Genomic DNA, 22205 nt, shown 5'->3' on the forward strand with positions numbered 1-22205 from the left:
TATTTTAGTAAAAACATTCCGAGAGGTTCATTTTGCAGTATCATAATTGCCACGTAAGACTTTGACTTGCTTTATTCAAGGGAATACCATCCAAACAAAAATTTTCATCGTATTTTCTGTATGGAGCCAAAGTCTAAATAAGAGATACTGACAAAAAGAGGGGTCTGCATTTTTGCTTAAGGATTAGTCTCATTTTAATTGAATATCCACAGATTTTTATGGAATAATACAAAGCAAAAATAATAATACATACTTAACAGCAATCTATGTCTTCTAGCATAAACCACCTAATTACAAACACTTTAGAAAAATGACAGTTCACACATTTTTACATGTAGGTTTGGGTTAAAAGGGCCCACTACAAAGGAAAAAAAAACTGAGATAGATTATGTTATATTGTCATGGTGACTTTTTAAAATTCACTTTACCAGTAGCATGCTGTATTTTTGACTGCCAGTAAATATGGAAATACAAAAGAGAAAACGTGTGCTTTTGTATTTATAGTAATTTTGCCTGTACATTTCACCTGCTGTCAGGCCAATCTGAGCTTATTGCCACCAGCATTTCATTAACTCCTTTGTTTTTTTCATGCCTAGATACGTAAAATTGAAGATGTGTTGCTTTTAAAACCTTTACCACTTAGGTTTTCTTATACATGTGTATGCACATCTGTAAGCAAATAATCTTTGGAAAAAATAGATGGAAAAATTGCAATGAGGTATGCTCTAAATATCCACTCACATTTACACAGTACTGTAGAGAAGAAATTGTATTAATTATCCAACTTGAATATACAGCAGCATCTCAGTTTTATTTCCTGTGTCTTCCTTGTGAATCAAAATGAAAATTACTGGACAGTCTGAAATCTGGATCATTCCTGTATGTGCCAAAACAAAGTAGGTTAACTGTATAAATCTGACGGTTGCTGCATAATGCAGTGACAAGTGCCTGCATTTCAGAAGGTCAAGTCCTGTGACTACCTTAAAGAGATGGGGAGGTATTTCCTGGTCTGTCATCAACTGTACAGGAAGGGAGCTGATTTTTCAGTTTGTAGGCTGATGCTAGGTGAATGTTGAAATTCAGCCATTAATTAGACTGTGAGTAAGAATACCGTGATTTTTGTGAATACGCTATCATAGGTGTAAAATAAAATCTTCTGCAGCTAAAATGTGGCTATCCATGGATTCATCATTAGGAAATCTCATGAAGGGTAGAATCCAAGACCAGAACAATGTTGTTGGTAATACCTGCTGTTTGATATAATACAGTGCATTCATAAGTCAAAATATTTATCCTTCGGAGATGTTTTTATGAGGCAGAAACAAGGCCTGGTGTACATTTGGAACATTGACCAGTATAGCAGTATTGCTAAAAGGATGTAGTTTATTTCATTTTATTTTTTAAACATATGTATATATACTGGCAAAAGTCCTAATGTAAATGCACTTTTACTAGCAACATTTTTTTTTTTGCTGGTATAGCGTATTTCTCTTATAAACTGCATCTCCAGTGGAAATGTAGAGCTTGGCTGGTAAACTCTTTTGCAAATAGGCTTTGAGAACAGCTCTCTTTAAGGAACTGTCGAAGAAATTTGTAAAATGGCTTCAGTCACCTCAGATTTCGGTTTGGTCTGTTGTTACTGCTTGACTTTTGTGTGAGGTAAGTCCTTGGGTTTAAGCCACTGGTTGACAACTCCCCTCCAATGCAATTATATCGTCTGTCTGCAGTCTCCGAAACTTGCATCAGCTGTCCTTGAGAGTCACTGTCAATCTCTCGCCTCCACTGCAAGGTGGATCCAAATTTGTAATGATCTTCTAAAGATGAATGCAGCGTAATGGTGTTGTGTTTATTACAGCACATAGATCTGATTTTGTCTGAAGCCTGTGCAGGTCTATCAACATCAGACTTAGATATGTTGCTCTGGATTTGGTAAAGGGACGCTGTCAGCTTGATTGGTTCTGTGTTTCTGTAAAAGAATTTGTAGCTACTTTAGTTTCAAGTAGCATCTAAAATCACTGTCTGAAAGAAGTTAATGATTTTTTTTTTTGTTGCTATAAAAATGCACTTTTTATATTTAGCTATAGTTTATCCATTAAGGGTTGCAGGTTCTTTTCTATGTTGAAAAGACATATAGACATCCATCCATCCAGGAACATAAAACTTATACACTCATAAAATTTTTTTAAAAATTAAAATATAGTGCATACTACTTGGAGTGCTCTGTCAGAAAGTGCACTTTTTTGAAAAATTGTTTCAAAGAAGTTACAAATTGACTTTTGTATTCAGACAAATTACTTCCCTCATATCTTGAAATGAAATTGGTAATCTGTCCTTTTCACAGCTGAACTCTTAACCTTGCCCTGAAGGAATTAATTACTTGAAAAAATATGAAGTTTCATCTTCAGGTCTGCTCATTCTGTAGTTTTTCTGAAAACGTAGACACAGTGTCTTCTCTTTAGAAAAAAACCCAAACAACAAAACAACCAAAACCACGACCACATTCTTCTGGTATGGTTACTGCTGAGGATCAAGAAGCAGTCTTTTTCTTCAGTCTCAAGACTAAACGTAGTTGAGGTTCCTTATCTTCCATGTCCATGTGTTCCATAACAGCAGCATTTTCCATGGTGTTGTGAACATTTTTCACTGAAGTGTTTAGTAACTACAGATGCATAAAAGGTTTCTAGAGTTGTACTTTTAAAGTATTATTAAATGTTCTATCAATTTTGTTCATTATATAATTGTAAACTTCCCTTTCAGTGTCCAACTGCACTGCATTCTTTTGTGGAAAGCATAGCAGATGATTTTTCATCTAAATGCATAAAAACGGTCTCAAAAGAAAAAAGGAAAATCTAGGTTTAAGTATTATCAGTGGGAGATAGTGAATTCACATACTCTTATACTACAAGGAGATTTGTGATTGTTTATAGTCTGAGCTAAAATTAATTTGATCAGAAGAGTCCTTTCTTAATTTTAGTGGGTTCGTTTAGTCCATCTGACAGACCATGTGTGAGAAAGGATACCCAGCTTTGCAGATCGGGTTAACACATTAATGTTTGAAAATTTCTGACTGCTGCTTCTGTCTTGAAACAGATGTCTGCTGACTGTTTGGAAAGCTTAGGACAGAATGCCTGTTGCGGGGAGGTGGTGTTGGCATAAAACCTAAACTCCAAAAAACCTGAAGTGCTGTTTTTTCCCCGTAGCACAGAATTCACTTTGTCAATAACTGGCTCATATTGAAATTTCTAGAAAGCCGTGGAGGTCGATGCTTGCTTGTTTCTTATTATTAACATTATTAACATGCCGGTGAGACAGATTATGGAGTTTTTACCATCTTCAGCTTCTAGGGTTAATGCTGTGGATGCAGTGCTCTGTTTTTCATGCAAAGGTCTCTTCGGTAAATACATCTGTGACAGAAGTGCATGAGAAAAACATACATCAAATGAGAAGTAACGTTAGGAAGCATATTCAGTGCTCCTTTGTAGCATTCAGGAAAATAAAGATCTCATCTATAGCAGTTCTATTCACTGAAAGGAAAAAAGAGAAGCTTTATGTATACAGAGGAGACATCCCTATCTTGAGGAAAATCTTGCTTTGCCAGAATTGTCCTCCAGGGGATTTCAGAGTCGAGTGAAGTGGTGGTAATTTCAAATAGCCATGGGTTGGGGTTGCCAGGCTTGAAATATTCCTTTAGTGGTGAAATATGCAGGTAGTTCTTCATCTGCAGTTGTCTGCAAGGGGTTTTACCTGATGCATTTGAGACAGTTTGTGTAAGCTGGCTCTGGTGAACTCAGGAGTTTTGGTGAGATAGTTGTTTCTTAAATTTTCTTCCTTCCTTTGCTCACAGAATCCTCATGAGTCAAAAATACAAATTTCAAGAGTCTCAATATCACGTCTGCATCTCTTGGCTAACTGAGAAGCTGAACCCAGATACAGTGTCCTGCCTCCACATCTGCAGCATTTTCCACCTGGGTTTTTCCCAGGCAGGTATGATTATAGGTGAGACCCTCATTACCCAGGGATGGCAAGTAAGAAATTTCAAACATTTAGCAGCTTGTCTCCGCAATAGGAGGTATTAATGGTGAATGATTGTCCAGTGTCATGAAATCAATACAAAGACAAGGCGTGAAAAACTTTCCTGTCCGTAAGGCTCCTTCTTAAAACCAGACCTTTTTGGTGTGTGTGCGTTGATATGAGAAGATGCTCATAAGAAGGTTCTGTGGAGGCTGCCATGCCATATGGGACCCTCTTTCAAAGTTATCAGAGCGCCTTACAAACTGAGACAGAACAAATCAGGGAAAAAACATGGCATTTACTCATAGGAATGGTTTGGTATGAGTTAATAAGAGGAACTGGCAATGAATTAACTGAGGCAGTCAAGGCTGGAAGAGGTGCCTAGACCAGTGGGCACTTGGTATTTTCAGGAAGAAACATACATTGGCTCTAGAAAGGATGAAAATGCACTCTTTTCATTGCCTATATTAGTTATTCCCTGGGGCAATGGCTTTTGTAATGTCTGTATGGAGGAAGCTGGGTGTGCAGTTTAAAGCAAAATATCTCAGAGCTGGCCAGCAGCAAGTTAGGGGAAGGGATTATAATTTAAACAAAAAATATATCTCTTTCTGGGCTGGTGACTAATGCACTACAGGATGCTCTTAACTTACTAAGAGGAAACATGGTATCTATTTGCACTACTTAATAGCTCTCCACAGACCATTATTGAAACACACTGGAACCTGTCCTGAAAAGTGCTATTCTTGGCTTGTTTTGTTTTGTGGAATTTTTTTTTTTTTAAAGTAAAATGTTTCCAAAAAGTTTAAAGGACTTTGCTTCTTGGAGACAGGGGAGGCAGGCTCCGTGATCTTACAGAACTCGGAATAAGATGGCGGCAAGGTCTTATACCAAAAGGTCATTTACGTGGGTAACTGCCAGGCTGTGTCATTCTTCTACTCCATTCATTCCACTCCACTTCGATTCATGACATACTGGGAAGGAACAGAAAGACAGAGTTATTTTTAGAAAGCAAATTGTAATATAAATTTTGTTATTCATACTATGTCAAAAAATATCAGTATGTTTGGGTGTAATCCTCTACAAAAGTGTACCAGGGCCAAAGATAATGTCATTCATAGCTTTAATGGGCTTTCTTCTTCTCTAAGGACTTTTCCCGAGGGTATAGGACCATGAAAAAGTTACTGTAGGATAAAGGCAGCTCTGCAGTAACTTTCCATGTGCACACCTTTACCATGTGGCAAACGCCAGGTAATTTATTGGGGGGCAGCTTTTCTCAAGTGCCTCCACAGCAGCTGCAGTTGTGACTGGTCTGTGCTTTGGGACAAGCTGCAGCGGTTGCGGTTGCGACTGCAGCTGCGCTGCGGTGGGGGGAAGGTGTCAACACCTTCCCGGTTTTGTACCCCGCTGCTGCAAAGTGGCTGATGCCTCTTTCGTGCTAAGTGAGTGGCACCGGGCTAAAGAGGTCCTGGGTCTAACCCAGTCTTGCCTTTCCTGTTAGTGGATTACAAACACAATGAAATCTATCACATAGAGAGAGACGAACAAAAAAGAGTGAGGGACAAATCAGACCTGGTTTCTTGATCCTCTGCTGGGGGCACAGGCCTGCTTGGAAGAGAACCAGCAAAAGCATAAGTGAGTCTCCACCACAAACTAATCACCCTCTCTTTTGGCCCTGAGGTCCCATTTGTTTCTCGGAAGAATTCAGACTCATCCAATGGATCTTGGCAATTTTGGTCAAAGCTCCTTTTTCTCTGGGAAGAGAATAGCGGAAATATGCACTGTTCCCCCTCAAGAGCTAGTTAGATAGAATAAAAAAAGAGAGGCTATATCACTCTGAAGCAGAGCCAAAACCAGACCAAATTATCTCGGCATAGGATTTTGACACTGTGTCTTCCAAACCTCCCCGGAATTTTCCTTCCCATCTAATGTTACAGCCTCATATCTTGCCTTTACGCACACCCAGGATGTGCCTGACAGCGGTATTTGGCCCTCTGCATTGCACCATCATGCAAATGCTACAACTGAATATCAGGAGAACGTTCCCCGGTGCCTCTGGCTCTGGTCCATGACCAAACGGGTTCGCTGGCTTTACAGAGGTAAAAAGCAGCGTCAGGAATCCATTCGCATAGGTGAAGGTCAATAACATTACAAAAGTGGCACAGGGAGCTGTTAGGGAGAGGAGAAGCTTTATCAGTTCCCAGACACTTGAGAAATGTCCTGTTGGGTCCAAACATCTGAGAGTGAGAGCCTGGCTCCCCAGGGGCTGCTACCAAGCAATAGGGCCATTCTCCTCACCAAAGACTGTTTAAGCTATTTTGTAAGTGAAGGATAAATAAGAAAGAGTAGTTACCTTTCCTTCTCAGCCATGTCTTGTTTCTCTTCTGCCCTGTAAACACAAATCACATTTGAAATCTGTCATTTAGGGGTGAGCAGTGTGAAAAAGTAGAGTATCTAAGGCATTTCTAGATAGCTGGAGCTCAGACAGAGGTTACAGGTCTGATCAGAAATGACTGTTAGTCCCTGTGATATGCAACCTTGATAACGCTAATGCTCTCAGGATGCCTCTCTGTTGGCCCGAGAGGGAGGTAGCTGGCTAATTTGGGCTGTACAACTCACTTTTCAGCTAATGAACTGAATCCTCCCAAACTGGCATCTCCTGTTCAGTTCACTAGCACGAGGAGGTGTTATTATAGCACATCGCTCTTGTGCTGACCCAGCTGGTCTTTCCTCTGTCCGTGATTGCTTTTTGCTTTTAGCAGAGCCGACTGTTATCACTGTTTATGGCCAGCACTTCTAACCTAAATCACCGGAACGGGTCTAGAAAATGAAACAAACCAAACTGTGAACTAATGACCCTCTTTATGCCACTCTAGCAGAATCAAGTGGCTTTTTAAATAAGCACTAGCTCTCACTTTAAGGTCAGTTTGCATGGTCATTTGGGGAACATGTGCCATTTTTATACAGAGTGATTTCTGATGACCTTTGCTAGCACATACGGTGGATGTGCAGGATGTGTGCACAGTTCTATGGATAAATAACCTTTTAATCAAGCTTCTCCTCCCACCTGCAGCTTTTGCTTATTTTCAGAAAATCAGTAGAAAATAAGTGTAGGCTGTGTGGGATATCAGGATAGGAGGAACACAGAATTGGTTATAACACAAATAATGACGAGAGAAAGCAACAACATCCCAAGAAAATGAACACACCCTCCACCCCCCACCCCCCCAAAATTAATTTTACCTTTCTTTTCTGGCCTTGATTCTCTCTTCTTCATATCTGCAACAAACAGGAAACATTCTTTAAATGTTACTCAGTCAGGACTGTTCACTTTTAGTAAAATGCAATGTTTGCTCTGAAGATGACAGAAATTGCAAACTAGTAGTCTGCAGGCTCTTGCTTGGCACCAGTAAGATAAGGTTTGCCCCAGGCTCTGCGTTTCCAGCACGTGGGTTTTAGAATCATAGAATCATAGAATCATTAAGGTTGGAAAAGACCTCTAAGATCATCGAGTCCAACCATCAACCCAACACCACCGTGCCCACTACACCATGTCCCTAAGCGCCTCATCTACACGTCTTTTAAATACTTCCAGGGATTGTGACTCAACGACGTCCCTGGGCAGCCTGTTCCAAGGCCTGACCACTCTTTCAGTAATGAAATTTTTCCTAATGTCCAATCTAAACTTCCCTTGGCGCAACTTGAGGCCATCTCCTCTCGTCCTATCACTGTTACTTGGGTTTTGACTCAACACAATATCCTCCTACATAGGATTTTTGTCCTGGGCCTCCTCAGAGCTACGTCTGCCCCAGGGTCCCTCTGACACTCACTGTAAGACGCAGTCTGGAATCTGTACATGCTCCATTGGGATAAGTTGCTCCAGTTCCTCCAGGCTGTGAACGTACTGGATCTTATTGATAAACTTCACACTGGCAGAGAGAGAGAAAGAGTGTGTGCCTGAGGCCTTGTTTTGATGTTTTCTCATCAGGAAGTCAGATTTTTCCTGATGGTAATGGGGAGTTCTGCATCTCCGTATCCTCTGTAGTTTGAGTGTACCCATCTCCTCCCAGTGCTAATATGCTGATGACTAAAAATTGTGGTGAGATGCCACATTTACTGTACCTCACTTTGCTTTGACCCCCGCCTCTCAATATCTGTAGGAGGGAAAAAGGGCTACTGTTCCTGCACTTCCCAGTGAATCTTTATGTGCTACCCACTGGGACAAGCTTTGGTCTGGATCCAGACCACCACAGTGTCTCTTAAAACCACCCCTACAGTTGTCCTTGGAAGTATCAGAGAGGTGTAGGACAAATGACAAACAGTGTCACCTTGGTCACTACTAGTTAAAGGTGAGCTTAAGATCTGATTCATGAGATTAAATTTCCACCCCAAAACCAGCCGAGCTTGGGAACATGTTATATTTACCTGATGAAGGGTCTGGATATAGCCAGCACTGTCCGGATGAACCATGAAGGATGCACGATTATCAATGCTTTGAGGTTTTTACGCAGCCTGTGGAAGAGCCATGGGACAGAAAGTTAGATTCAAAGTACCTTTTCTTAAACTCACCTGTAATGTGTCAGGGCACTAATGAGCGTTATGATGCTCACCAGCCTCAGCTGAGTGTCTCCAGCAAAAGCCCTGCCCATGGCCTTAGGAACCCTGTTTAAGCTCAGACCCGGCAGGCTGCAGGAGCACTGCTTTGCTTGGGTGCTGTATTAGCCTGATCTCTGTGAAGGTGCTTGTGAGGACAGGAAGGTGAAGAGGCGATGAAGAGAACTTGGAGTAAGTCAGAAAGCTGCGATAGAGGAAGAAATTACAGAATCTGGGGGGTGAGAAAGGAGGGGTGGCTGGGAAGACTGTGAGGAAGCAGTGGAAGAGATGTGAGAAGAGGACCAGGAAGAATGAAGGGGCAACACAGGATTCTCACCTTCTGTCTATCATCTGATAGCATTTCTTCAGCCAGCCAAGGCCTGGCATCCTCCTCCGGGGCGTTGCTCCATTTAGGTACACGATCATATAGTCCTCAGCCACCAGCAGCTCCAGACTACTGATCACGTATCTGTTGGGTGGTAATCAAAAGCAACAGGGACATGAGACTCAAAAAAGGTCCCTTTAGGTTTCTTCAAGTGCCTGTGTGACATCCCAAAAGGCCTCCAGACCCTTTCTTTGTAGATCTTGGAATAGGTTTCAGATTCTCCTGGCACCTCTGCAGGGGTATTTCTCGGGGATTGCTGCTACATGTTAGTATAGTGCATACACTGATGGACATCCCTGCACCATTCTTCTGCATAGCAGTAGCATCTACCAGCTGTTCAGCATTGTATACATATGTGCTAGCCTGGTTGTGAGTCCATCACTGGCATAATTAATACTGAATGTTTGAATGCTTTGACTTATTGGACTTGGATGCAAATGCTGTGGACAGTGTCTTACCCACTGATGCTCGCTCCAGTCTGCAGCTGCACACTGGGTACATCTGGCCTGGATTCAAACTATTTTCAGCTGAGGTTCCTGATGTAGTGAATACATGGAAGCTGTTTCCCCAGAGCCTGACTTACTTTCCTTGCCCTCCTCTCCCTCATAGACCTTAACCAGTCACTTACAGGAAGAGATTCTCCATGATGTAGTGGTAATCAGCCAGGTTACTGTCTGGGAGATAGCAGGCAGCAAAGACAATGATGGCATTGAGACCTTCTCCGTAGTATCCTGGGAAAGAAAGACACAGGCAGCATCAGTGACTCTTTCCAGGGGGAGACGCAAGAGAAAATAGCAAATAGCAGCAAAGATGTATTGCCAAATGTGGGCCTGGGCTGGTTTTTCTGCCTCTGTTCAGCTCTAGGTAAGTGTTTGTCCCTCTTACGGACCTCTTTCACAATTAGACTTGCCTCTGATCCTGGTGTTGGCTATAACGTGCACGTGGGGTTCAGGGAAGGAATTTGTGTGTGTCAAAGCACAGAGCTGAGAGCTTTGCCTTGGGTCGTTGCTTGGCTTTGCTCAGATTTCAGAAACGGTCACTAACTGTGGACGTATTGGCCTTTAGCTGTGCCTCCAGAGACAGCTCAGGCCCTGAGCTACAGAGGGGTTAAGCACCTGCAGTCCCTTCATCACTGGTGATGCTGCCTGCACCCAGGGCTGCAAGTCAGGGTATATTCAGTCTTGCTTAGAGCCAACATTATTCCTACATTTGTTTATTGAAACATTGCTACAGTGGCTATGTTTTTTAGCATGAGATGGGTGCTTTTGTGCTTATCTGCCACACAGTGGTACAAAATGAATAGCAATTTTTCCCTAAAGCCAGGCAAAACAATCAGTCATGGCATCCCCTCCAGGCTGACAAAGATGGACTGAAAGAAATCCACCAAGCCAGGATTAGGCCACCCTCTCCCTCACCTCCGTGTGTCACCACTCTCATGTAGGGTTTGATCATCTGGAGGTCAATGCGGTGCTCTTGCTCTCCAATGATGACAGTCCTCCAGAGCCGTCCATTAGTAGCACTCCCATCTTCAGTCCCACCATCCCCAAACAGGTCTGCGCTGTCCCCAGGCATGTTCTTGGCTGTGGCTACGGGAGTGTCATCTGGAAAAGGGACAAACATTTCTGCCTTTAATATAGTGTACAAAGAGGCTCTGCAAGAGCTTTGGTGTGCAGTAAGAGACAATAACAACCACAGACTGAGGATCATCTGTTTCATCTGCAGCTTTGGTCTATGTAAGTTTGTGATTCTTAATAATCTTGCTCCATCGCCAAATTGTAATAGAAATAAGCTTAACATCTCACGCTGCTTATAGAACCTGGGCACTGGACTTTTTGCTGGTTCTTCCTTCAGATCCAGCTATACTGGCTGAAGAGGACGCTGCCTGTGCCGGTTGTTTCTGATCTGCTAGCAGAGCTGCTTGCATGAGTCCTTCTTAGCCCGATTCAGTTAAAATCAGCCAGGTTAGCAAAGACCATGTTATTCAAGATGTTTGAACATTCATGTGACAGCTCTACTGGCAGAGCCTAGCAGGCGGCACCTTCCAGCCTGGGGTGGTGGCCCAGCTGCAGCTGGAAGGGCATGCGTGTCCCCAGCCTTATCCTGAATTATGGCTAGACCGGTGTTTGTAAGTCCCTGAGCTACTTCTGCCCACGCTATCCCCAGATGGAAGCGCTGAGACTCCTGGGCTATAGCTGAGGTCCTGGTGGGGCAGATGTTGTGTGAAAGATGGGGCTTGGTTGTGTGTGCTGTGCTTCACTGCTGAGGAAGCTGGTCCTCAGCTGCTGACAGTGAGTGGTGTCAAAAGTGGTTAAAATGAGGCTAAAAAAAGCCCCAATCCCTGCAGACATTTACCCCAAACCAGCCTTTTACCTTCCCATTCCAGTTCGTTCCCGTTCCCCAGGAATTCGAGGGAATCTGTTTCATCAGGAGTTTCAATATCGTCCACATTAATGTCCAGGTCATCTGGTGTGTCCAGGAAATCATCGGAGAGAATGGAACCTTCACTCTGGTCCAGGGAAATGTTGATTTCAGGTGCAACAAGTGTCTTCCGCTTACGATGTGCCCCATTAAAGTTTAAAGTATTTGGGGGAGCTGGAGTTAAAAGGAAAATAACTGACAGGTTGTCCTCATCCTGTATCCTTAGTGCAAGACATGGTGCTTTCATTCTGCATGTTTCAGGCTATGGTCTTAGAAGCTAAGGGTGGTGGATCATAGCTGGGAGGTACTGGATGCCTGCAGGTATGGATGGATAAAAGTGCCCACATTTCTGAGATACCTATTTCCTCCCCCAGCTTCTTGGGAAAGATCAGCAAATTCAAATCTCTGCTGGTTTCCTTTCCCACATGGGAATATTTGCTGATACTCCAAGGGAACTGGCTTTCACCCTAACTGCAAGCTGCCATTCCCATGGGCTTGTTTTCCTTTGAAGTCCTGATAAGGCAGGCTGGTACTTACAGGATGTATTCTCGTCTTCTGTAGGGCTGCCCAGTGACTCCATCCCTGTCTCTTCTGGGAGAGGTCTGCAGGCAAGCCAAGATGCGGAGGTAAAAAGACAGGAGATAACAGGTGATGTTTAGGAGAAAGTCACTCCACGGCAGACAGTGGAGAGAACTGGGGACATCAGGGAAAAACATGCAACCCCATGTGTGCTCTGCCCTTTCCCTTTTGCCTGTGAGCTCAGCCTGAGAGATACCCAAGAGTGATTTGCCCAAGAGCAACCCAGCGGCTGTGCTTTCTTACTGGAGCACTGTGCAATCCCTAGTAATGTCCAAACTATCCCTGCATTTACCCCCCCCAATACATCTCTCATGCTGCCATTCAGCCAAGAGGCTGGAAAATCCAGCCAGGGACACGGGAACAAATCCTGTCCCCACAAGAGCCTGGTAACATCCTCACTCTCTCCATATTATCCCCATTTTTATCTCTGTCAGAAGTTTGAGAGGCAGTGCCAAGCTCTGGGGCTCCTCATCAAGGGTACCAGGGAACATCATCTGCAGTTGCCTTCTGCCACAGGCCCTGGCTGCAGCAGAGCAGAACTTCATCCACAACCACCTCTCCCGGGAGGCAGCCGCCTCCTCGGTCTATAGTGACTTTGCTCTAAGGCAGTCAGTGTTCAAGGCAAGAACCAAACCCTTGTGTGATCCCAGAATTGTCACTCCATCCTCACCTCAGCCACCACTTGGCAAAAGCTGACAGTGACACCCAAACCCTGCTGAGGTTTGGAAGCAGGCTCATTCTGAGCTAAGATCCAGTCACCAGCACTCAAATCTGTATTTCGGAGCCAAAGGCTGACCCACGCTCCCTTCCTCGGTCTCCATGGCAGAGGTCAGGATTTGCAGCTTCTCATGCTTGGCTCCTGCACCCTCTTGGTATAAACCACCATGCCTCCAGCCGGAGGCTAGAAGCATCAATTGATTTAAAAGTTGGCTTTCCCGTACAGATGCTAATGCCAAATCTCATTACGTGGCTGTCGTCCTTTGGAAGTTGCTGGAGTTGCTCCTGACCCATACTGGGGTAAGTTAAGTCAGAATCTGGCCCCCAGTACTGCGGTGAGGAACCCTAGCTGGTGGCTGAGCGGCGCACTGCCCACCCTGAGCTGGACACTTTCAGAACACTTTTCCCCTTAATTTGAGCAGGGACTTGTGCCTGTCCCCTGGCATTAGCTGGGCTTGAAACTTGCACAGCACGACCAAACCCCACCAACCCCATGATAAGTTCATGACGTTGAAGGTCTGTTTAAAAGGGACCTTCTGAGCCATCCTCATTTGCTGGAAGCTCCCCCTCAGCAGGGGGAAGAGCTCATGCCTCCTGGTGTAAAATCCTGGGTGCTGGGACAGCCCTGGGGTGAAACGTGGGGGAAAACCCACCAGTTTTAAGACAGTGCTCTAAGAATGGGGATGGGACTGTGCACGGGGCTGGTGTCCGGCGGCTGCTGGCCTTACAGTCCAGCGATGGCAGGGAGGGAGATGATGGGGACTGGTACCTCCGAGCCTGCAGGAAGATACAGCCTAGCTCTGCCCTACAAAGGCTCCTCTTTGTGCTGCCATGACACCAGAGCCACCAGCCAAATTAAACCCTATAAATATTTAGATTAAGGGATAATCCTCTCCTAGCTGGTTGTTGTATATTTATGAGAGTTGGAGACCTGATCAAAGGCGCTTGCGCCTTGCTCATTTGTGCAGCACCCGGATCCTGTGGGCTGCTACAATACTCCTGAGCAGTCAGAAAGATCCCTCTGCCCCCCTGCAGCCTGTCCGCTTCCTTTTTGCTTTTGTCTTGAATGGGGCCTGGCTGGTTGTTTATTTGACTGTGAGCTGGCGCCTGGCACAACTTGGTGATACAGCATCAAAAGGAGAGGGGGGGGAAAGGCCTAGCTGTACACGAGTACGTGCTGCAGTCAGGCACTCTGATCTCTGATGCTAGGATTCATTTAAGACAAGCAATTCAAGTCAGAGGTGAAGCAAAGGGCTTTCTTACCTTCCCAAAGGATGCTGGAATCACTACCTCCCGGTCTCCCTTGTAAATCTTCCTTCCCAAACGCAGCTAGCCCCAGATACCAAATTTTCTGAATGAAGCAGGTTTTCTAAGGGTCAAGTGCCACCATTTTGCTTTCTGCTGATAGCGTGCTGCCCACTTTCCCTCTATAAGCACCTTCTTTTGGGTCCCAACCAGCCCGAGCCTTCACCGACCGTGATCCGATGGATGCGTGATGGAGTGAGCATGCTCCTGCATCCGCCCCGCGGCACCGCTACAGCATCATCGCAGGACGCACTTGCACAAACAGCTGAGACAGACTGTCGACAGGAGGCTAAACCTTCAGGGAGCAGCAGGAGGGGGAACCCTTTCCTCTCTGCTTCTCGCTGCTTGCTTAGTGCCTTGGCATGCACCTTTGCAGTCTGCAAGGCAGGAGCTTGTTCTGCAAATCAGCTTTTTGGGGAGGGATGGGAATGTCGCCTTGCGTCCTTAATGAGCAGCTGAATTCAGTTCCCCCAGCCCAGATCTTTGTCTAGGGTATGCTTTTTTTTGTGGCAAGATTGGTTAATCACAGCTAAGCAAAAATAGCTATGCAGCAAATCATCTGCTAGAGAGCTACTGTCCCACATGCAGCAGCTTCTGCCCTATTATTTCAATGCTTCTAGGGGAAGTGTCTTGAAAATTATTATTTATTTATTTTCAATGCCAGTTAAACACAGCTAGCATTCACTCATTACCTAGTGGCTGTTCGAGTTCTATTTCACTTGCATCATTCCTGATTTAATCCCTCTGCAGCAGTCTATCACCAGGCTGGGGAGCTTGTTTGTAGGGCTCTGGCCTCTTCCCTGCCACTGGCTTGCCACCCAGCCGTGGTCACATCCCTTTACCTCTCCCTGTGCTTCGTTTGCTAGGCAGGAGCGATGATGCCTGTGTTAGGTGCTGAGGGCTCTGCAGAAGAAATGCCCCTTGAAGACTTGACTGTGGCTGGGGTAAGTTTGCCGCTTGCATGGCAAGCGTGAAGCGGAGCCTAGCAGCTCCGGCTCTGACATGATGGTGTGGGTTAGTGCATGGGTGTCCAGGTGCTAGAACAGCTTTGTCCCTGGATTTTCTCGGCACCCTTGGGTCAATGCTTTCCTTTCTATACCCCGCTTTCCTTTCTATACCCCGCTTTCCTTTCTATACCCCGCTTTCCTTTCTACTCAATTAAAAACTTGTCAGCACAGCGCTCTGGGGGAGCCTTAGGTTGGCAGAGGTCCATCAGCCCAAAGCTCTGCCCAGCTCTGCTCTCAGAGGAAAGAAAAATCCATCCTCGAAACCCACGGGTTTGGCTGAGCCCACCTCTGGGCCAGCGGAAGGACAGGCCATGTCCTGTGAGCCGGGTGCTGGGCTGGCAGACAGAGGTGCTTAGATTAGCGATGCAGCTGGACGCGGGGTACACAGAGCTAAGCTCATCTGCCGATGCCAAGGGAAACAGGAGACTCCTTCTAGCGCAGCAGGGGCTGTGCATGCCCACCCGCACAGCACACTGCGCCACTGTCTGCGAATACAGGGACTCTGTGGGCTGCCCGGGGGAATTCAGCTGCAGCTGGCAGAGGGTGAGACAGTCCTGAAAAGCCCCTCAGCGGCCCAGACCCCAGCTGCAGCAAGGCTTGGTGTTGGCCGTGCTGTGTGTGCCCCAGCGAGCTGCTGTTGGGCCATGGGCTTTGGTGCTGGATGTGTGGGGCAACGCTGGGGCGGGGATGAGGGTGGGTGCACCCTTTGGGTGGCTGCAGGGAGTTCTGTGCACACTGAGCTTACAAGGATTATTTTTGGCACTCTGTGCAGTTAATAAAGTCTCTGTGAAGGTGAAAGCTGCCACTTTCGCACCTTCTGTCACGCACACATAATTTCTTACAAGGTTTGCAACCATTTGAATGCTGCATGTCAGTGCCAGTGGTCATTGCATCCCAATGATTCCACTTCCTGTGGCAAATTCCTGGCAAAGCAGCATTGCTGTTTGGGGAGACACTGCTTGATTCAAAGGCTGGGAAGGAGTCCGTCCATCCATCCATCCATCCCTGTATGCATCCATCTGTCCCTATATGCATGCATCCATCCATGCTAATCTCTCTATCCTCTGCACCCGGCTCCTTACCCTCTCTTTGGCATGTTCACAGAGGGTTGCCAGAAGCCTCCCAAATTTTTTTCAGCATTCAGAGCAGCTTTGCTACAAAAGCTCTATTCTCTGGCCAGAATTGCCCTGTTGGAGTTAAGACTCCTGTTGCCTCAGGGGCTGGTGGGAGGGACCTGCATGCTCCATGACCTGCTGGTTTCTTATAGGAAGAAATAAAATTCTCCCTGGCTTTTTTGCAGGGAACAAACCTGGGGAAGTCCTCGTCTTGCCACTCCTCCTTCACATCCACGTTCTCCATCCGCAAAGTGGCTTCTGTGGTTCCCATCGTGCTCGGAGCGGGTCTGGCTGCACAGTGGTTCCCTCGAGAAAGGGTGCAGGCTGGAAGGTGGAGGGCAGGGAGGTTGGCATTGAACATCACTACCGGCGAGCATTTAATCTGAACTGTTCAGAGCAGGTATGTCGATACCATACTCCACAGAGAAGCAGCACAATAGCTGCTTGTTTTGCAAAAGGAACAAGGCAAGGACATGGGGGTTTGTGGCTACTTGACATGCTTTGGACAAGAAAGAGGAGGTGAGGTTGGCCCTGGATCAAAGCAACAGGTATATCTCTGCTCTGTTGTGACCTTGGCTCTTCTCCCTGAGGATCAACACTGTCTAGGCTGATGCCCACCCATTTTCCCTGGCTACTTCTCTTCCAATGCTAATCTCAACATTAACAAGCACCTCTGCTGAGGGAAGTAAAATGTAGCTGAAAGAGAAGAGAAGAAATAGCTCCTCCCAGGCTGGTTTCAGGTTGGTTTGGCAGTAGCACTAGTTTCCATTTTGCTGGCCTGGGCAGAAGTTAATGGCTTTGGTTTTGCAGAGAAATTCCTGACTACTGCTGCCTGGTCTGTGCTCCATCCCCATGCTTGTCCCCACAGCCAGAGAGAAATGGAGGAGGGCGAGGAGGCCTTCACAGGGATGTTGAATGTCCTTCCACACCCCTGAAGAATTCACATCTCTGCCTTGCTTCCAGGTAAACCAAAGCAGATGCCAAAAAAATGGAGCACCTCAAATGGAGACAAGGTGGGTGTGCTGTTCCCAGTCTGCCTGCACTGGTATGAACAAGGGAAGTCCAAATCCAGCGAGCCTTGTTTTCACTCACACTAACAGCCCAGCAGTGCAAGGGGCCCTTAGAACCATATATATTTTTGCTTTCACTAGAAGGTTCTTACACTGCCAGCCAGCAGTGTACCTATTTCCCAGGGACTGCACCTGCAACTCCTAACAAATTCCAGCTGAGGGCTCAGGACCAGTCCTTGCAGGACCAGCTCTGGTTGGAGCGAGCAGATACGCTGCTCTCAGCTGGATGCTGCTGCAGCTGAGCTTAATAGCACCTGAGCCTGGAGGGGACAAGGTCAGGCCTTATCTTATATAGAACATGTTCAAGTGAAATCAGCTCGTATGTTGGGCACATGCGTTAACCCATCCACTGCAGGACAGTTTTGAATGTTCTTCCTGAGCATAGCCTTTACTCTACAAACGTACCCAGGCACTGGCTGGATAGTAACCTTTTTTTTTTTTTTTAGGATAAGGGACCTCAGGTGATTTCCCAAGTGGATGGGGCTACTCTGTCTGTCCCCTGGTGTCAGGGAATTCAGCATCTAGCAGAGTTTGACCCATAAGGTTTTTCTAGAGAGCCAGGGCTTTTTCTGCTTCCTTTGGAGGCTTGTATTTACAGAGGATGTCACTGGTGATGATCTGGAGGGAGATACGCACAGACAGATTTATCTGCTTTAAAGGAATGAAGCTGTGTAGAGGCCTGAGTAAATCCAGCATCCGTCTTTATTACAGGCGCTGGCAGAGATAGGAATCAGAGCAAAAGGCTGGCTGTGAGCATTGTAGGGCTCTCTCCCTGCCCGGTGTCTCTCAGCCTGTCCTCCTGGCACGCACATTATGTATTCTGTCCTTACCCCCACGCCTGGCTGCATGCGATGCCCATGACACGGTCACACATGTCTCCATTTTTGATTTCCCTACATGCAGGCAAAGGAGATACCTTGGGGCTTAGAGGGACCCCACCTTCCCTCCCTCCTCCCCACTGCTGTCATCTGCTTTCTGCTAACCCTGAAGGCATCATGGAGGGAGGAAGAGAAAGGAAAAATATTGAAGAAAATCCCAGGCTGAAGTCTGATGTTTCTTAATATCAAACATTGCCCAGCAGTATGGAAGCCCAGATGATGCTGTACTCACCGATGCTTGTGGCTAATGAGGAACAAAGAAGATCCTGCCTGTATCCCAGCTAGGCATTCCTCCCAACGGAGACGGGCTGCTCAGGAGGTCCAGCGCCTGGATCCAGATGCAGATGTGTGCTTTCTCAGCGGAGGAGTGTGGGGATGCATCTAGGTCGGCCTTTCTCACAGCAGTCGTTGCTTTGTGATTTGGATTTCGTTGCGGGGGGAGGAATTGAGGGCAGTTATTTGTATTCTTCCATGGCTGCTGCTTCCTCTGCTGCCTCCCTCCCCTCCAAGGTACTTTATTATTATTTTCCGCTTGCAGCTGGCTAAGCCTCAGCTCTCTTAAATCAGCTAATTGCACTGCTTTTGTGTGTGAGGAGGATGGCGGTGGCGGTGGTGACAGGGAGGGGGGTGTTATGGAGGATGGGTGGAGAGAGGAGCTGAAAGCACCCCCCTTTCAGTGTCACCTCTCCTCCAATTGGCTGCGAGGTACCAAATATCTCCCTACATTCTTCCTCCGGATGAATGATGCTGCCGGGGGCTGAGCACACCGTCTCCATGCTGCTTTCAGTGGGAGCGAGGGATGCCCATCATCCAGCAGGATCTGGTCCTAGAGGAGGCGTGGGGGGTGGGGAGGGGTGGGTGGGAAGGAGAGGGCTTTTTAATGCAGTGGATCATTCACTGAGAAAGTAAAAGGTGGCCTCAGCGTGTGGTAGGATGCAGGATTTAATGGTCCATCTTGACTTGCACATGCAAAGCTGATTTGTATCTAAACCTTAGGCACTGGTCTTGCTTCTGGTGCCAGGGGCTGTACAGACAGACCCGACAGACGGTCCTCCTTGTGCTGGGGGATCAACTCCTGGTCCTTGCTTCCAGGATGCCTGTAACCGCATTAGAGCCTGAGACCTTTGCTGGTTCCTTTGCAAATTTAAAAGTGAATGCAGAAGCAGTGATTTTCACCTGCTCCAGACTTGGGCTCACATCTCTGCCTTCTGGTTCCTAGGCTTCAGCAAACTGCCTTCCCTCCAGCTCGGGCCAAAGCCTCAGCCCAGCTGCTGGTAGAGGCAGGGTTAGTTTGATGATGTCTGCTGTCGAAAATCCCCCCCGTGTTTGCATCGTGCAGCCAATGTGCTTGGTGCTGTACAAAGATGGAGGTAGCTCTAGCTTTAGAAGTGACCCCCCCAGTGAAGGAAGTGTAAGGGTTTGTCTTCTGAGTCTTAGCAGAAATGGTCTGAGAGAGGACATCTCTTTTATTGTATCAACTGATAGAGCAGGACTGTGAAGTCTGCCTGTGCCTGCTGCCCTGGGATTTTCCTTGTTACCACCTGCTAACGATGCATGTGATTTTTTTCAGGGCTGTTCAGTGGGCAGAGGGGCTGTGGTGATCTGGAGATCAGGGCATGGTGGGGAGATGGAGGAGTGCTGTGTGGTGAAAGCAGGAGTCGACCTATTGCACCTCTTTTTCTGTTACGGTAAGAAAAGGAGCCCTGTCTTGGTGCTGGCTCTCATGCAGCCCTCTCACGCAGTCTCAGCATGGTGCTGGGGCTCTCCAGCGGCGCTGGCCGAGGTCTGCAGGCTCAGGAGAAGGGCTGATGTGCTGTGCTGCAGGTAAAGTCACAGTCTCACAAGGCCCTGCTCTGGCACACTCCATGGCTGCCCACCTAGGACACGCCCTGCCTTTCCCATCACTTCACCCATTCCATCCTTCTCCTGTAACCACGTGTCCCTGCTGGGTGGTCGCATGTCCCACGTGTTGGCAACGGGGACCTTTGGTACATCAGTTGGGAACAGGGACCTTTGGTTTCCAGCCCTTACAAACACAAGTGGCGTAGCTCCATGCGGACATTGCTTTGTCTTAGGATGAGTGGCTCCTGCTGGACGAGGTGCTGAGGACAGTATTTCCTCAATCAAGTGGATGCCACCGTAAAGAAAGTGACACACGTCAGTGCTAGCCAAATGCCAGCAGCTCCTAGCCACGTGCGTGGTCAGCCTGATAGATCCTGGGTCAGACCTCAGAGGGATGCTCCCTTGCTCATATCTTATGTTTTGGGCATCCCTTTGGTCCAGGATACATAGGATACTTATGGATGCTTTAGGGATGCATTATATTTCTTTATATATATTATATATTTCTATATTAGAAGCAGAGAGAAGATCCATGGGGACAGAAAGAGATGCCAGGAAGTCTGTAACGCTTGATGGCTCCAAAGTTAATTATCAAAGTCTGCAGGGTCATCTCCAGCTAAGGTGAATATTTGTCTTTTACCTTCATTTTTATACGAAAATGCTCTTCTCGTGTTTTCCAAGGCAGTTTAAGTCTGATAGCATATGATGGCACACGTATGCATATGATAGCATATGAATGCCATCTACTGGCTGCAGTCCCAGGACTTGGAGCAAGTGTACTTTTTCCAAACCCCATCCATCTGGTCACGGAGGTATTTCATTGAGCACATGGGTTAGCCCATCTCTGCTTGCCAGGCCAACTGGTTTTGTTGGAACTCCATTTTCTTTATGTATCCTGGGATGTATAAAGTGAACACTGCACTAAGCTGATTTTCCAGCACTGCAATTCCTTTGGGAATTCTCCTGTGCTGCACCCAACTCCTGCAGATTCCTGCCGATTTGGAGGAGGCAATAGCAAGGCAAGGGAATGCGTTGTGCAGGACCAGGACCTTCCTGGTGCTGGGTGTTTACCCAAGCAGCTTTTGTTCCAGTCTCTCTCATCTCTCTCTCGTATCTCCACATGCTCCTCTCACCTGGAATAGCATGTTTTTATGTTACTTGATAGAGTGGGTTTTTTTAATCTGTGAGCCAAATACTCACATGAGGGGGCGAAAAGGACAGTATGTCACTTTTGGAAAGACACTGACTGTCATGTGAGCATCTTCCTTTTATTTCCCTGATGTTAATTTTTAGGCAGTGAGAGCTTCTGCTCTTTCTGCAATCCTGCAGGTCACCAGCAACCCAGAGGCTCTAGATTACTTTCCTACCTGTATGAACCTGTGATAAAATGATTGGCTTATTCAAAAATGCTGCTGGTGTTATTGTTACAGCAAATCCAGCTGTTTCTTGTACACGGACGGAAGTCAAAGACAGAAACCTGTTTGGAGTCTGCCACGGGAGGGCGGTGGATCCCCCCCGGCCTGCGGGGAATCTCGCTTCTGGCTGCGAGGGGAGATGCACGAAACGGGCTGTAGAGGTCACTTTGCACCAGGAGATGGCTGGGGCTGAGAGGTGAAAGTGTCCCGGTGGCTTTCTCCAAAGGGGAAAGCAGAAATGGTAAGTTTGGCCCCAGCCCAAGTCTGACGGCTCTTTAAAGACGGGTTGAGATGCTTTTTCCAAAGCCAGTATTGAAAAGGTCCTGCCGCTGGCCCAAAGGGATGAGAGATGCTCACTGGGCAGACTGGGGATGTGGGACTTTACTGGCAGCTAAACTCAAACTTTCCCAAATGCTGCTGGAGCCGAGAGCTCACCACGGTGTGCAGGTGCACCGCAGGACTGCGAGTCATTCATGTGCGTGCACATTTACAAGATCTGTGTGGTTTCTAGGAGTCTTGCTGAAATTCTAAATGTCTGTCTTAATGGCCGGGACATTAAAATGTTTGCATCTGGCAGAGCATCCCGGAGAGGGAGGTCCTGGGGATGAATGGGGTCTGAGATTTCCATACTCTCCTTTTTCTCCATTCATGCTCCTGTTTCCTCACACCATCAAAGGGCTTTAGCTGGAGATAACGACAGACCGTGACACTCTCCAAAAGCCTGAATGAGAAATATCCATAGCCCGTTTACTCTGCTTTCCATCCCTTTTTGACAAGGTTGGGCATTAACCAAATTTTCCCAAAGTCACTGGCATTTTTATTAAGCCTGTTGCATGGTGGTGACACAGCTGATGGTGCCCAGCGAATGCTGGG

General features: G+C 46.7%; 1 protein-coding gene and 1 long non-coding RNA gene across 6 annotated transcripts; one reads left to right on the plus strand and one right to left on the minus strand.

Moving 5' to 3' along the window:
• Nucleotides 1-174: 174 nt before the first annotated feature.
• ATCAY (ATCAY kinesin light chain interacting caytaxin) lies at nucleotides 175-18680 on the minus strand. Of its 5 annotated transcripts, none has more exons than XM_075175220.1 (13): nucleotides 18308-18666; nucleotides 16322-16451; nucleotides 11942-12006; nucleotides 11357-11578; nucleotides 10402-10587; nucleotides 9615-9717; nucleotides 8939-9070; nucleotides 8434-8520; nucleotides 7839-7937; nucleotides 7252-7287; nucleotides 6362-6397; nucleotides 5581-5613; nucleotides 175-4982 (listed from the first exon to the last, which is right to left on the minus strand). In XM_075175220.1, exons 2-13 carry the CDS (start codon nucleotides 16396-16398, stop codon nucleotides 4973-4975), a joined length of 1086 nt encoding a protein of 361 aa, XP_075031321.1. In that variant the 5' UTR covers nucleotides 16399-16451; nucleotides 18308-18666; the 3' UTR covers nucleotides 175-4972. The 5 variants fall into 5 exon arrangements, with proteins under 5 accessions (XP_075031321.1, XP_075031320.1, XP_075031318.1 ...); XM_075175219.1 differs by having other exon boundaries at nucleotides 2051-4982; nucleotides 5581-5616; nucleotides 18308-18680; XM_075175217.1 differs by lacking the exon at nucleotides 18308-18666 and having other exon boundaries at nucleotides 4791-4982; nucleotides 5581-5616; nucleotides 16322-16559.
• A 934-nt stretch (nucleotides 18681-19614) lies between these two features.
• Nucleotides 19615-21749, plus strand: LOC142093676 (uncharacterized). Its single transcript, XR_012677492.1, has 3 exons — nucleotides 19615-19763; nucleotides 20433-20538; nucleotides 21348-21749. It is a non-coding gene; the product is annotated as an uncharacterized LOC142093676 (long non-coding RNA).
• Nucleotides 21750-22205: the final 456 nt, after the last annotated feature.

The sequence above is a fragment of the Calonectris borealis genome, chromosome 28 (assembly GCF_964195595.1).
Source record: "Calonectris borealis chromosome 28, bCalBor7.hap1.2, whole genome shotgun sequence".
Taxonomy (NCBI): domain Eukaryota; kingdom Metazoa; phylum Chordata; class Aves; order Procellariiformes; family Procellariidae; genus Calonectris; species Calonectris borealis.

Bases quoted from the DNA above. Each gene is read 5' to 3' on its own strand.
- ATCAY (XM_075175217.1), bottom strand. From the start codon at position 16,488: ATGTTCAATGCCAACCTCCCTGCCCTCCACCTTCCAGCCTGCACCCTT. The intron at 12,007-16,321 runs GTTTGTTCCCTG...GCTTGCCTGCAG, and splicing joins CAAGACGAGGACTTCCCCAG to ACCTCTCCCAGAAGAGACAG. The intron at 9,718-10,401 runs GTGAGGGAGAGG...TTTCTTTCCCAG, and splicing joins GAGAGTGGTGACACACGGAG to GATACTACGGAGAAGGTCTC.